The sequence below is a fragment of the Lepisosteus oculatus genome, chromosome 8 (assembly GCF_040954835.1).
Source record: "Lepisosteus oculatus isolate fLepOcu1 chromosome 8, fLepOcu1.hap2, whole genome shotgun sequence".
NCBI classification, from domain to species: domain Eukaryota; kingdom Metazoa; phylum Chordata; class Actinopteri; order Semionotiformes; family Lepisosteidae; genus Lepisosteus; species Lepisosteus oculatus.
In genome coordinates, this window is record NC_090703.1 from 4,347,647 (window position 1) to 4,361,890 (window position 14,244).

The window sequence follows — 14,244 nt, forward strand, 5'->3', positions numbered from 1 at the left end:
AACAAACTGGAAATCATCTGCCCAAGGTTTTCACCTCTTTGCAGGGCTACCTCGTGAGGAAGCTCTTTTGTAAAAGCTAACTAATTGTGCGTGCCTAGATAACAAAGCCCTGCCAATGCAATTAAATGTTTAAAATATTATGGCACACTTTTCATCTGACTGAGAAGAAGCTCTGAAAGTCACAGGAATGGACCTGTTTCCTATTGAACAGTTTTTTTAAAGCTACATGCAGAAATCTGGTGCTCATCAGCAAAGGAATAAGTGCTGTTAAGATGACCAAGCCAACAGATGACTAGAATCAAATATGCACACTCAAATACAGGCATTCGGACTTTACACACAATGCTTTGTTTATTGGAAACTCTGTCAGAAATTCAAAAGGAATACAGTCCATCATAGCTGTAGTTTACCCCAGTCTCTATCACACATGTTCTCCAAGTGCTTTAAGCTTTCAGGTGAATGACGTGGTACTCCAGACTATTATTTCCTTCTAGAAAAGGGATGTGCTCCAACAGATCATCAAGATCACATCAACAATGAAACAAGAATCTTGCATAACTAGCAACTATGTTTTCTTGTGCTGGTGTTACCATTTGTCTTACAAGCTCATACTTGTATTTTACGGAAACCAAAACCCAAAGCTTTCATTTTAAAGCCACTCGATGTATGACATGCCAAGTAAGCAATGCCAGGGCTATTTCTGTTCTTTTACAACTGGTCACCAGAACCGACCTTTAACAGACTCCACTATGCCAAGCCAACTAACAACTAACTGTGGTGACATGTGTTTCAGGCCACTCCCTTCTGCTTAGCTCATTTCGAAAACATTGTTTAGCTTCTGCATAGTTACTGTTCATTTAACTGTTCTCGTAGTATTCATACACATGGGAACAATATTTGATCTTTAAGTGTTCATAAATGAATTGTTTTCACTAGAAAATAATGTGCAATTCAGTTCAATTTTGGTTTGAACAAGGATTTTCTTTCACACACTCAATGGAAAGATAAAACAGCTGATTAAAGAGAGAAAAACAATATTAAAAAAATTAATTCCTCCATCATATGCAAGTCATAAGGGCAAATTACTGTATGAGCTTTTCAAATTTACTGTCATCTTCTCAATGTTTTTGAAAAAAGTTACCCAATGTCATTTTGGTATTTCAGTACACAATGTTTTGAATCCACTCACTCCCCTTAAACTCAATCAAATGCAGCACCCCAACAAATAAACATAAGATGACAAGTATGTTAAAAGCTTAATAATCGAAATGTATACATTTGTTTTAATTTTATATTCCTTTAGGTTCTTCATATAAATAGCCATCATCATGTATGTATTACATAAATACATGAAAATGATAACAATCCCTGCTCATGGTGTTCCTGAATCCTAGAGAGGAGCAATGAAGGGATACGCTCAGAGCAGAAGAAAGTGTGAAACCTCTGGAATCACACTGAAGAGTTGAGGGGAGATTAAAAAAACGATACGCAGGCAGAAACAAAAAAAGGGCAAACGGTTAAACTTAACTGGGATAGAGGGCACAGAAACATTTTTCAAAATATAAACTGGGCGGTGTGGAAAGCGCTGTACGAGACACAGACAAGCCAGCGGGGTCCGCTCAGCCCTCACCAATGTCAGAGGTGGAGGGTCCGCTGTCCTCCAGCTCCGATGCGCCGCTGTCCTCTGCAGCCTGGACCCGAGGGGGGTACAGCTCGGCTATCACGCGCGCCATCAGCTGCTGCTCCACCCTGCAACACACAGGCCCTCTCCCTTCGTTAGCTGAGCCGCCCCCACACACAGACACTGCACGGGGAAGACAGGCCTTCCTGAGCGTCTACAGAGACCCCTGACATGCAACGGCTTTTCTTAATGGATGTGGATTATGAGCAGCTTATCGCTCAGGCTTGAATAAAAGCCAGTCATATAGAAAATAAATCAACAGCACTGGAGGCCACCAAACAGCAAGAGATAAAGGACCCTGATAAAGCTGAGCCTTTCTCAAGCAAACAATTCAATAAACGTGAAAGGGTGTGCAGAGAAACTGCCCGCTCGTTGCCCCTGGTTGTAATTAATACACGCCCCTGATCACGAGCGCACCACGCTGGTGTCGGGCTCGTGGTGATGGCGGGCGCGCCGTCACTCAGCCGACTGAAATGGCGAAGGCTGAAGGAGAGCAGCAAGCAGGGCGAGGCAGGGAAGGCAGGACTCACCAGTCGACCAGCCTGTTCTCCAGGGTCTCTCTCTGCTGGATTCGGACTTCCACGGCATCGATGGTGGGCCGCGGCTCCGGAGCAGAGGGTGGGAAGGAAGGGCCGTGGTAGGGGGCGAGGGCAGGCCCCACCTGGCCGTTTATTTCGATCGCCGCCTCAGAGAGTCCATCTTCCTCCTCTGAGTCCTTACAGGAAAAAAGGAACGAAAGATAAGAACCCAGTGCAACTCGAGTGAAACAAACAAGTTACTAAAAAAACAGTGAGAAACGTAGTGGAACAGTGGCAGAGAAAAAAGAGCCCACTAAGTTAACCCATTCAACCCTTCACCAGAAACTGGCAGACTGGCACAGCCTCATCTGAGCTGCACCTTGTTGCTAACAGGCCTTTGCTTCCAATACGCTGGAACACGGAGGCCATTGCTGTGCTGCTAAAACCAAAGCACTTGCACATCTCTGTGAGGCTGGACAAATGAACGATTTCATATGTCAGGATACGCTTTGTCCTTCCTGTCCCCGGTGAAGACATGTGTTCAACATGCTTCTGTTCTGATTAGAAGGAGAATTCCTGGTGTCGGCAAACGGAAGTGCACATGAGCGCCTACAAAGTCCCATTGCTTTGATCACCATTCTTTGTGTTCACAGCCTGCCGATTTGCTGCGCGTTTCTCTTCCCCGAGTGAAAACAATTTGTCATTTGAACAGCAACTGGATCTCTGCAGTGAATAATTAAGAGGCTGGCAAAGGCTACAAAATCAAATTACAATGAGGCAGATTAGATCACCTCATAACTTATCAGTCTGACAATTTATTAAATTAAAATCTGGCTGTGTAAAGTTGAAAACCACCATTTCAGAAAAGTACTGTTAGGTGAAAAGTAAACAGCATCTGATATTCTCCCCTCCTACTCCAGTCTATCCACGATCCAGTTGTGCAGCCCTGCTGGCATCCCCTGAGCAGTCGGCAACAGGTTAAAAATGGGCACGGTCATGCACTGGAAATGTAAATCTCTTTGATGTCCGGATACAATACTGTACGCCTCTTAGGATGGAAATAATTAAAGTTCCATACATTATAATTTAAGCACAGGCCTGAGAAAGAGTGTGCTTTATAAATGATACTACACTATTTTCATGCAATATCTACAAAAACTGACCTATGACCTATGGACATGGGCAGCTGATATAAAATTAAAACATACCCATTCCGTACCATTTAATAGTTGATGTTTGCCCCCAGAAAAATAACATTAAAACAAAAATCATGATGTTTGTGATACATCATCGTATTATCTAACCAAACTCCTACCTGTGAAACACTCTCAGGCCGGGACTGCTAAAGCAACTCTTTTATATTTGATTCACAATAAAAAAACAGCGGACATTTACAGCAAAACAATACCCATGCAAAACTAAGAAAGCAGTCTACACACTCAGCTGAAAACATTCGTGACAGTACTCACAGTCCCAGACCCTATCAGGAACAACATCAATCATTGCACATCTTTGGCAAAAGCTGGACTTAAAAATTACTGCTTCAAAAGTACAGTAAATCAGCTACACTATTACATGGTAGACAGGAACGCAGCACGGTGTTACGTTTCTACGCCTAAAAACTGTGAAAAGTGTCAAAGTGAGTATGATTTTAGGTCAATAGTTTGGATTACTAGCAGATTCCTTGGCAAACAGGCTGGAGGAACTCCGTTAAACAGGCTACATTATCCCACTGGTATGGGCAAGCTTCCAGAAACAAAACCAAACACTGTGCAGCCAAATGTGGGGTGTGTTTGAAGTTTTTTTTTTGCTCTCCTTTTCAATAAACATATCACTTTTAGAGCCAAGACTTGGGATTTCTGGACAGGGAGCTCTGAAGTATTTTCATCTGGATTTAAAATGTTTTAAGTACTGTCTTCAATAGGTTTTGCTGATACAGTGTATATACTGTGTATACAGTATATTGTTTCCTGGCTAGAAATATAGTTTGCTGGTGGAAAAACAGAACACGTGCCAAAAGGAAGAATGTAAACCATCCTTTATAGCATAATTAAAGTAAATTGCTCCCCTATTATATTTTATGAAAGAGGCTTCTGGCCTTGACTGTGTTCAGGGATTTCTAACATAATTAAGGCATGTATGCTGCTCTTAATCACCAGTTAAACAATCACAAGAGGCTACTCTGAGGCACACAACAGGTTAAACTGTTACCCAACTTTCATCATGTACCTAGAACAATTAAAAGTAGTATCATCTGACCGTGCCAGTCTCGACACGTACATTTCTTCTACTTTCCTTGGACGAGGAATGCAAGGTGCCATCCTCCAAGAGTGCCATTCAACATGCTTTTTTACTGCCTAACATAGCGGTACCTATTCCTAATCCTGGAGTACTCCTCCATCAGCCCAGTTCTTAATCACAGGCTAATAATGAGGGCTCCCCTCCACCACCACCAATGTGCAGCCCCACCTGGATGATTTATTTGAATGTGTTCGAGTTTTCTGTGTGGGCTTTTTTAATGTGTATCCATCAGGCAACCGTGTTCCTTAGTATGGCAGTTAGCAATCATAGAGCATCACTAAGAACTGATGTAAGAGAGGGCTGTATAGGTTGAGGTTAAGAGCAAAGATGATATTTCAGAAGGTTTATAGCACTGCAAACAACCTATCTCCAATTGGTTGCTATCAAAGCTCATGTTTATACTCCTACAGGAATGATTTATAATTTGAATATGTTCTGAAACATTAGCGTAGATGTTTCAGCAAGAAAAATGTTCCAAAATTTGCAGTTTGAGAACTAATTTTGTACTCGCCAGAAGAGGGCAGTGTGAAATAACACTTTTTTCACCTTCCAGGAGAAAAAGGAGTGATAAAAGAATCGGTATGCAGCAAAGAACACTGTTCTTATATTTTACCTACATAGAACGATATTGACCGCTGTCATATTTACAAATTATCTGATCGTGCTCTTGCATGGACATTTTATTTGCACAAATTGATTCTCAAATCGAATTCTCAAGTTGTTTAAGGACTGCTGCATTAACATGGACTTTTTCAGGCAAACAAAAGAGCTACAAAATCTAACACGACAGAATAGGAATTATAGGGTGTTTTTCTGTAGCTCTGCTGAAAAAGAGTAAAAGTACTTCCCCAAAATTTAGAAGCTCAATACTATTCCTTTACCAATGTCCTGTTGGGCATTCAAAAGGTTTCATCCAACTAAATTTTATATGTAACTACCATCAGCAACAACAAAATAGAAAAAAGTTTTAGTTATAACATGTTAATATTGTAATACACATTGTTAATGATTGATATGCATCTGAAAAATGGTAAATTAAACGTAATTAATTGAAAACAATATTTAATATTGAACTTAATTTTATTTTTTATCTATTTGACACAACTAATAGTATGTAGTAAGTTTGCATATATAGTATGTGATTTTTACCATTTTGTAGAAGTAAATGTATTATTATTTGTCCATTTGACTGCAAATCCCTCTAGAAAGAGATTTGATTTCACAGAAATATCTGGAAATTGTAACCTGATTATAACTGGATTCGCAGCTTTGCATGCCTCAGTACCAGGGGAGAGGAGAGTACAAACAATCTGTTTTTACACTGTGTTTACTAAATATATCATTCTTCATCACTGTTGTAAAAGGTTTCTGCTTGGAAAGTGCAAAATAAAAAGGATCGTGCTTACACGATTACAGAAAAACCCAGGAATGATTCTCACAAAGCCCCACACCAGCAATTTAACTTACTGTACAACACACAGAAGGGTTTTCTCTGTAACCTAACTTTACTTTTTCATTGATCTATATTCACTGATAATCGATTAGTATCTGCAGAAAGTGCATTTCCGTGTATCAACCAGACTTTCAGCAATTATTTAACTGTAACAAGGGAAGATAAGATCTTGTGCACACAGATGAACAATTAAATTAAAAAAGGTCAAAATACAAATGAGTCCTGTTTTTATATCACACTGTACTCCCAGCAGCTGGTGTTGGGAGTTATAATGTAAATAGTGGAGAAGAAAGAAACTTAAAAGAATTACCTGGGCTATGTCAGTGACAGCAACATAATCTGTTCCAGGGAACTCATTACTGTCTTCTTCCTGTGTTTGGGCTTGTTCCACAGTCTAAAACACAACCAAATCATTATGTATTAAATACTAGGTTTTTAAAGACAGGAAACATTTTGACTGAGAACAAGACAATAAATATCTCCTGTGTCCCTAAGAGGGTGGTTGGTTTTGGTGTCCTAGTCTCTTATCACCTGCTTAACAAGCTGCAGCATGTTCAAAACTCAACTGCTCTGATTTTAACCAAAACTAGAACACATTTCAGCACATTTTGCCTGTTTTAGCTTCCTGTGGATTTCAGAACAAAATGTAAAATCTTGCTGCTCACTTTCAAGGGCTAAACACTTTGCTTCCTGATTATACCAGTGAACTGCTAACCAACTGTCCAGTTAAAGACATATGTACTTACTGTACAGTGCCTTTAGTTTGAATATACAATACTCCAGCGTTCTTCCCAACTACACCAAACCTGCCTTTCCACTATCGAACAGTGATTCAAATCCTGATCAAAAAGAAAAGATCTCCTGTAAAATTATTAATGAACTAACAACAATCACATTTATTGTGTTCATATCCAAACAATCATCTTCATAACAAAATTGATAAAAATTAATGCATTTCTTTAACAAATTTAATCAACCAAATTTGGTGGTTTGGTTTAATAAAGGGTTTGAACTATCTTTGTTACATAGTATATTTATAAATACTTTACAGATTATTTCAAAACATAATGACCTTGATGTCTGTATGATGTCTGGACAGCCTTAAACTAACATAACAATGATATACTGTACACTATTTCTTAAGTGAAAAAAACAAATGTTTGTCTTTGGAATTTTCTTTCAGGAACTACAAGCATTGTTACCAGATGGTCTAACAGATAGAAGCCCTGACCTAAAATGACCTTGAACTGCTGTTTCAATCTATTCCAGATTCTGTTCTGGCTTGTACAGTAATAGTGTGTAGGCTGCGACTATGTACTATGGGGCTGATCGTACAATCAGATGTTACTGTTTGAGAATGGGTCTTCATTCCAATGAATCAATCCTGCAAAATCAAATTCAATTGATCAATAGCTCTCTACACCATACAAGACCGGTATCACACAGTATCAAATTCGCCATCACTCTTTCGAACACATATCTAATTTCTCATCTAATCTAGCCAGTAATTTGCTTGGACTTTGTGAGAACTGCAGGAGGTGTTCTGTATTGGCTGAACACTTAAAACAGCACAGGTACTGTAAGATACTGGGAGAAAAGGCATTGGAAGGAGAAATTGAAAAAAAAAACATTCCTTGGTTTGTGTATGCACTGTGGATTTCAGTCAAGTTTGCAATGGTGGCAATTATAGAAATGAAGGACTAGAGTAACCTGATTTGTAATGAATTGTAACTCCAAAATTTATTTGTGCTTTGACAAGAGCATAACTTTGACAGGAACAATTTTATCAAACCTTGTAACAGCAAATAAAACTAGTTCTGACAGAGACCACAGTTCTGCTGGATAGCCAATACCTTCTTTCACCTTTACGCAACACAAACTACTCCATACTATCACTTGTAAATTTGAGAGGCAGCTGATCCTTAATCCACACCTTGTGGATGTTTTCACCTTTATGTCTTAACCGTCGTATTATGCAGTTAATAAGCCTTGTGTTTGTTTCTGCACAGTACAAAACTAATACTGTACATTTACCCCATGAAATTGTTATTGTAACCTCTGAATTATACTGTATATACTGTATTAATACAAGTAATAAAAATCTCCTCTCTCAGTAGTGAATGCAATGGATAGCAGTATTATTACTGAATTTGGTATGTTTGTTCATTTGACCTTTTTTAGAAAGTTGAAGCACAGTGATCTGAATTCGCAACAGCATCATATTTAAAGCATCTTTCCAAAACCCGAGCAGTCTGTAGCAGTAAGCCCCAGCTTGCTGCTTCTCTCTGAAGAAGAAATGAAGCCGGTGCTTGCAACACAAGGAGAACATTAACATTCATCATACAAACCGATGTCAAATGCTTTCCTGACCACTGATGGAGGGCAGAGATATCTGGTGATCACACAGACACTGGTGTCCTTGCGACATTCTGATAACAGGTTTAGAATGCAATCTAAACTCCAGCATGTCTGACTGACAGACACTTTCCTCAAACAAACTCAAACTTGATGCGAAAGGCTTTTTCTGGCACAGACATATAGTTACTCTATGGAGAGTTAAAACACCCAGAAACACAGAGGTAAAAATTATGGGGCATGTTATGCTGATATTATGTTGTGTAATATTAGGGAAACTAATGGGAAAAGGCACCTCCAAGAACAGTAGGATATTCGACGAAGCTTGCCTGATCCTGACAGAAAAATATTAACTGCTGCCGAGTGTTTGGAAATGTTAGAAACACAATCTCATGAGTCAGCAGATTGGCAGCCCAGTATTCAGAGGTTAGTGCAGTAATCCTATGCCTGCCTCACTACCCCTTCCAGATGAGGCCCTCTGTCTGCCAACGAGACCTGCTCCCAGCTCAGGAAACCTGTCTGGAGAACTTCTTGTTTTTTCCCTTTGCTCACAGGACTCAGATTAATGTCTGAAGCAGGCAGAAAGACCACCTCAGGGATTTCTTGAGTTCAGCCAAGACAGAGGAAAAAATACTTTTATTTTGCAGTGTAACAGAAATACCACAACAAATAATAACTTTATACATTTTTAAAAAGTAAAATGCTTTTCCTACTGTAGGCTTTGTTATTAATTGAGTTTCTATGGGCTTCATAGCAGGAGCCTGTGTTTGCTTTGTATCTCTCAAAAAAGCTCAATGTGAAGTGTGGCAAATTGGAGTTACTGTATTTCAGAAATCCAGAGTGAGATGAAACCAGTCATGAAAACAATGTGACATTGATGGTGTGATGATGTCATTACTGAAAAGCTGAAAGCAATTGACCTTTGTTTCTGCTATGAAGTAGCAAAAGGCACATTTGTGCTCTGCTTTTTTATTACCTTTAAATTTGGCCATAGACTTATTAATTAAAAAACACATGGAAATAAAAAAATAAATGTGAATGTTTGTAAAGAGATGCAGTTCTAGTGACTGGTGCATTATGGCTTCAAGATCAATCAGTCTTGTTAGATCATCATTGCTTTCTGTACTAATAATTTCCTAATCAGTAATTTGCAGATACTGTATTTGAATTTAATTTAAAAAGGTGACCTGCACTTGATTTAATTCTAATGATCCAAGGCAACTGAGACAAAAAACAAATACATAAAACACAAAATGAGTATCCATTAATTAAAGCTGGGTAAAAAAAAAACTGCAATTCTTTCTCTTTGCCAACTACAAAGTCAATAACAGTTGCAAATTCCATTAGAGATGCTTATTCGTGTGAAACGCTGTGCAAGAATAATGCTTTAGAGATTTCTTTCAATTAAAAAAGTAAGTACACGGCCTCTCAAGCTTCTGAGTAGATTAGCAATGATGACAACTACAGTATCTTTACCTCTGTAAAAGATATGATACTCTACGTTATGTGCAATTGGTAGCCTCAGCAAAAAGAAGAAGCACTTAATGTGCTATTTTTGTGGAACATACTTTCAAGTGTTGAGTCCTGTCAAACTCCGTATCTGCCTGTAGGAAAATGTACCCTGAGGACACAGAACTATGCTTGCACTAAAAACAGTAAGACGTGCTTTCCCAGTATAATTATGCTTTCCAGCCTTGCTTCAAAAACACCAGAACAGCATAGTGATAGTTTAATCGGACCATTATCAATATGCTGCAGTGCACTGGGAATCATTGCTTTTGAAAGGCTGGCTTGCTCTAAGACATCTATTGTTTGTCTGCCTAAACCTTTCCTTTCGAAGAAATGAAAGGGAGGGGCTGTTTCGGGTGGGTGGGCACTAATCCAAGACTCCCTCAAATTTCAAAGGCTCTGCCCGCTTGAGCTGGCTGGGTAAAATTAGCAAGTAAAAAGCTAGAAAAGAAGACGCTGAACTAAACCGAAACGGTCCACCCCCAAGAAAAGACAGTCTTCCAAAGTGTTCAAAGAGGAAAACATTCGTGTGAGAAAGCAGTGCAGGCACATCAAATAGATCATTTCTATTACCTGCTACAAAGTTATTTCTCAACAGCTTGTGAAGATTATTAATATGTTTGGAGAGGGCAAACTGATCTCAGACACATTTGAAAGGCCTTTGAAGCTGGAAGCGCAGCACAGTTTAGCTTGAATTTTTAAAAGCATTACCCTGCAGTGAGATGACAAACTTACACAGGGTCACTACACAGTACAGCTGATTCCTTTAGAATGTTGTGAAGGAAGTTGAATTATTTCAATTTGAAGTGCCTGAATGTAAACTTAATATGAAGTTATTGCATGCCACTAACAACACATAACATACAGTACAGATGTGGTGAGCAGTAACATAGTCAAACCTTACATATTCTGCAAAAACATCTCCCAGTTGGAATAAAGCTGGAAAGCTGAAATCTTCCTGCTGCTTTTTCCTTGCAAGAAATAAAATGGTGAAATCAAAGTGACTGTTTATTTACGGGCTGAGTGTTGCCAGGGGATAACCTGCACTGAAGAACCAGCCACACACATTAATGACCACAAGGTTAGTCTGAATCTAAGCAACCGCAGAACAAGAGATGTCTGGATTGCCTGGCTGCCTCCCAGAGCCTGAAGTTTGGGGACGATTTGTTCACTCAGCCCCAGTCAGCCGTGTTCCAGGCGTTACCCACAACTCACCGGGAATGCAGTAGCTTTGTCAGGCGGGCTACACTATTAAGATGAATACAAGGGGGAGAAAAACCTCCCTATTTATAACTTGCCCCGCAGCCTGCAGGAAAATGTTAATGGTGTCACCGTTTAAGGTTTGCTGCTCACTTCCTCTGCTAGTTCTTGGTTCTGGTCTATTAGTGTCTCACAAATTGCAGAAATGCGGACAGGCTGTGGCTCATTTACCAGTGACACTGAAAGGCAAATGTTACTGAGATCGTATTAGATAGTCTGTGTTGAGCCGCACTTACCAGAGAACAAAAAGATCATATTTTTATTATACGTTTGTAGATGATTCACTCTAGCCATTACATTCAGTCAAGAGCAATTTTCCTCTTCACATTCACATATTACAGAGTTATTCATGTAGCAAACTACAGTCACATTTCAAAAGTTTTGAAAAATAAAAATGGTGCATGCTTCTTATGAGCAAAACAATTTTTGTTCAATATAAATATATTACATTTTTTATAATTAATAAAGTAAGACTGGGAATCTATGGTACTTTTAGGATACATTCATATCAAATAGTGTCTAGTTAAAAAAGCTTAAAATTGTATTGTGTATTGTTAATAGTGCCATTTTCATGAATAATTTAAGTACACAAAAGTGACACTTTTAGTCACATCTTTAAGAAGCCCTTTAAATAATGTAGAAAGTGTATTGCTTAGAATAAAATGTATGTTACTTAAGTGGCTTAGATCCACCAAGCCTCAACTTATTTTTGTTGTTCTAGGCAGAATACATGATATGGAAATGTACAGTAGTTCTGAAGCAGTTGAAAATTTCTGGCTCGAATGGAAAGACCTTTGGAATAAAAACCAGTCAGAATTACGGCCAGGGGGTCTACTCATATCCTAGTGCAGCCAGGAGCTCCAGCAGCAGCTCCAGGACTTATATTACAGGCCCATCTAACATGGACTACAGGGGAATTAGTCATCTGGCATCAGCATTCCAGACTGCCCGGGGCTGCTCTCCTGACATTCACGAGAGGTATGATCATTTCCACTTGGTGAAATAGTGGCACAATGACTAAGTTGAAATCAAGATTCACATAATATGAAGTCATTTCAATTTCACCACCTGGGCAGATGGGCTAGGCTACAGTCCCTTTTTTTTAAAAGACTGTGAAACCCAAGGCATACAGTATAGTATAGAACACATCAATTAAAATCTGCAAAATATGCTGGTAATTATAAAAAATGAAAATGCCAGTTCTGAAAATGATTTGTCATCTTTCCCATTCACTTTTGGTTTCTAATGAAAAGTGAAAATGTTTTCTAAAATTTTAATTAGTACAAGACAAGACTCTATAATTACCTTCAATTATTCTTTGTGGGACAGCTGTCAATGTCCTAAGCTAGCTGTTGAAGAGGAAGAGGAAGTCTCAAACATGTTCCCACATCCTGGGAAAGAATAGTATTTCATTAATGGCACCTTAATGATCAATTCGGGCAAACATAAAAAATCTAAACCTGTTTGCAAAAACCTGGGCTTAATTTGTTCCACCTATGAGGAAGATTTTGGTTTCCTAAAAACCCTACTCAATCGAATGAAAGAAAAAAAATCATGAAGCAAAACAACAGAAGATTTGCGGGATTTAAAAAGTGGGGGAAAACCTACTCTGCCATATGTTTTTCCACAAACATGCTACGTTTTGCCAGACAGGCAGAAGTGTTGAGATGCAATGTACAGTAACAGACTGCTAAAAACAGCTAGATCAGACTTCAAATGGAAAAGAACTGGCTTAGCATGTACATCTGTCAAACAAGCAAAACACTGTCAGCTATTTATTTCATTTGGTTACTCAAGGCAAGACCTCCTGGAGCTTGCTTTTCTGCAGACAGACATCTGCATTCATCAAAAACTGTATTAATGCTACATGGTATTAAGTGTAGACTTTCTTAGAGGTATACACAAAACTGCAATGCAATGTCAAGTAAACCGATTCCTGGGCTCTCAAAGAATTTCACTGCACAGACTCTGAGGTGACAGTGCCTCAGCAGAACGCAGAAATCTGCTAATACTAATAAGAACAAAATACAGTATTAATTAGCACTATGCACATTTAGAAACATTTGTAGGCTTAACTACATAATAATCCAAAGACCATGGTAAAAAACAATCAACCAAACAAATACTGTATATTTAAACTGATACTTGATCTAGAAAAGTGTATTCAAATTTAAATTCAATTAAAATTTAATTTAGTTTAAAGCTCAGCTTCACTGCTCCACCACAGTAATACAGACTATGTTTGAGCTTTGCTGCAAGTGTTCCACAGCGCTGTAAGCAATAGAAACATCCAGTTGTTTTCTTCTGCAAATTGTCATAAACCTAAACGAGCTGGAACACACGATAACATTAATACCCATGTTTAAAACCGGGGCAAAACACGGTTATTCAAGGCGACGGAAATATGCTTGCCTTAGCGTCTGCAAAATTAATCTGCAAATTCAGGCCAATGCTGTGCTGTCAGAATAATAAATTCCAAGTCCAGGAGCCCTGGCAAAGCTCCAGGTATATTTGTTTCTGTGCCCAGGACTCTGAGAGCCGTGCACTAAGTCAGCTGGCTTGACTACACTGTGTAACCATATGGATCAATACCATACGTGAAATCCCACACCAAGCCTGGCACAGTGCAGGCCACATAGTTTTAACCCTTTAGAATGACGCATATTTTCCAGTCACAAACGCTGTGTTACCCTTACAAACCTAAACAGCAGAAAAAACTAAGTTACGTACAGGAGATGCACACAAGAATATAAACAAGACAAGGTATTACCTGACTGGGTTCTATCTTTCTTAAAATAGACACTAAAATCTAATATTCACATTGACAGGTCAACTGAACATAAATCATCATTTATGATAGTGACCTAGGAAACTCCCACCGAGAAAACAGAAGCATTAGTGAAGCACAACAGTATGTTTAAGACCTGGGATACCTGGGAAGGCAGGTGGGGGCTGAAAAGCTTGACCAGCTAGCCAGACCGAATGGTCCCTCTCATTTGTTAGGTTTATGTTCTTAAGCAAGGAATAATATCCATTTGTTCAATAACGTGTTCAAATAGTTTTAAATGTCACATATTCGGCCTGACCTGCTGAAGGCCAAGGCCGGTGCAGGCTTCAGTCCTGACTGTACACCCCCTGCATTCATCACAAGCAGAACACGGCCCTTC

At 39.0% G+C, this 14,244-nt stretch overlaps 1 protein-coding gene across 6 annotated transcripts in view; it reads right to left on the minus strand.

The window, feature by feature from the left end:
* The window catches only part of kiaa0586 (KIAA0586 ortholog), a 175,393-nt gene that overhangs the window by 33,192 nt on the left and 127,957 nt on the right, over positions 1-14,244 (minus strand). For 5 of the 6 annotated variants that reach the window (XM_069193031.1, XM_015350114.2, XM_069193029.1 and 2 more), the window contains 3 exons: positions 6,264-6,347; positions 2,212-2,396; positions 1,631-1,749 (listed from right to left, as the gene is read on the minus strand). In XM_069193031.1, coding sequence (XP_069049132.1) covers positions 1,631-1,749; positions 2,212-2,396; positions 6,264-6,347 — 388 coding nt within the window. The remainder of the gene's footprint in view (positions 1-1,630; positions 1,750-2,211; positions 2,397-6,263; positions 6,348-14,244) is intronic. The other variant, XM_069193030.1, reaches the window with a different exon arrangement.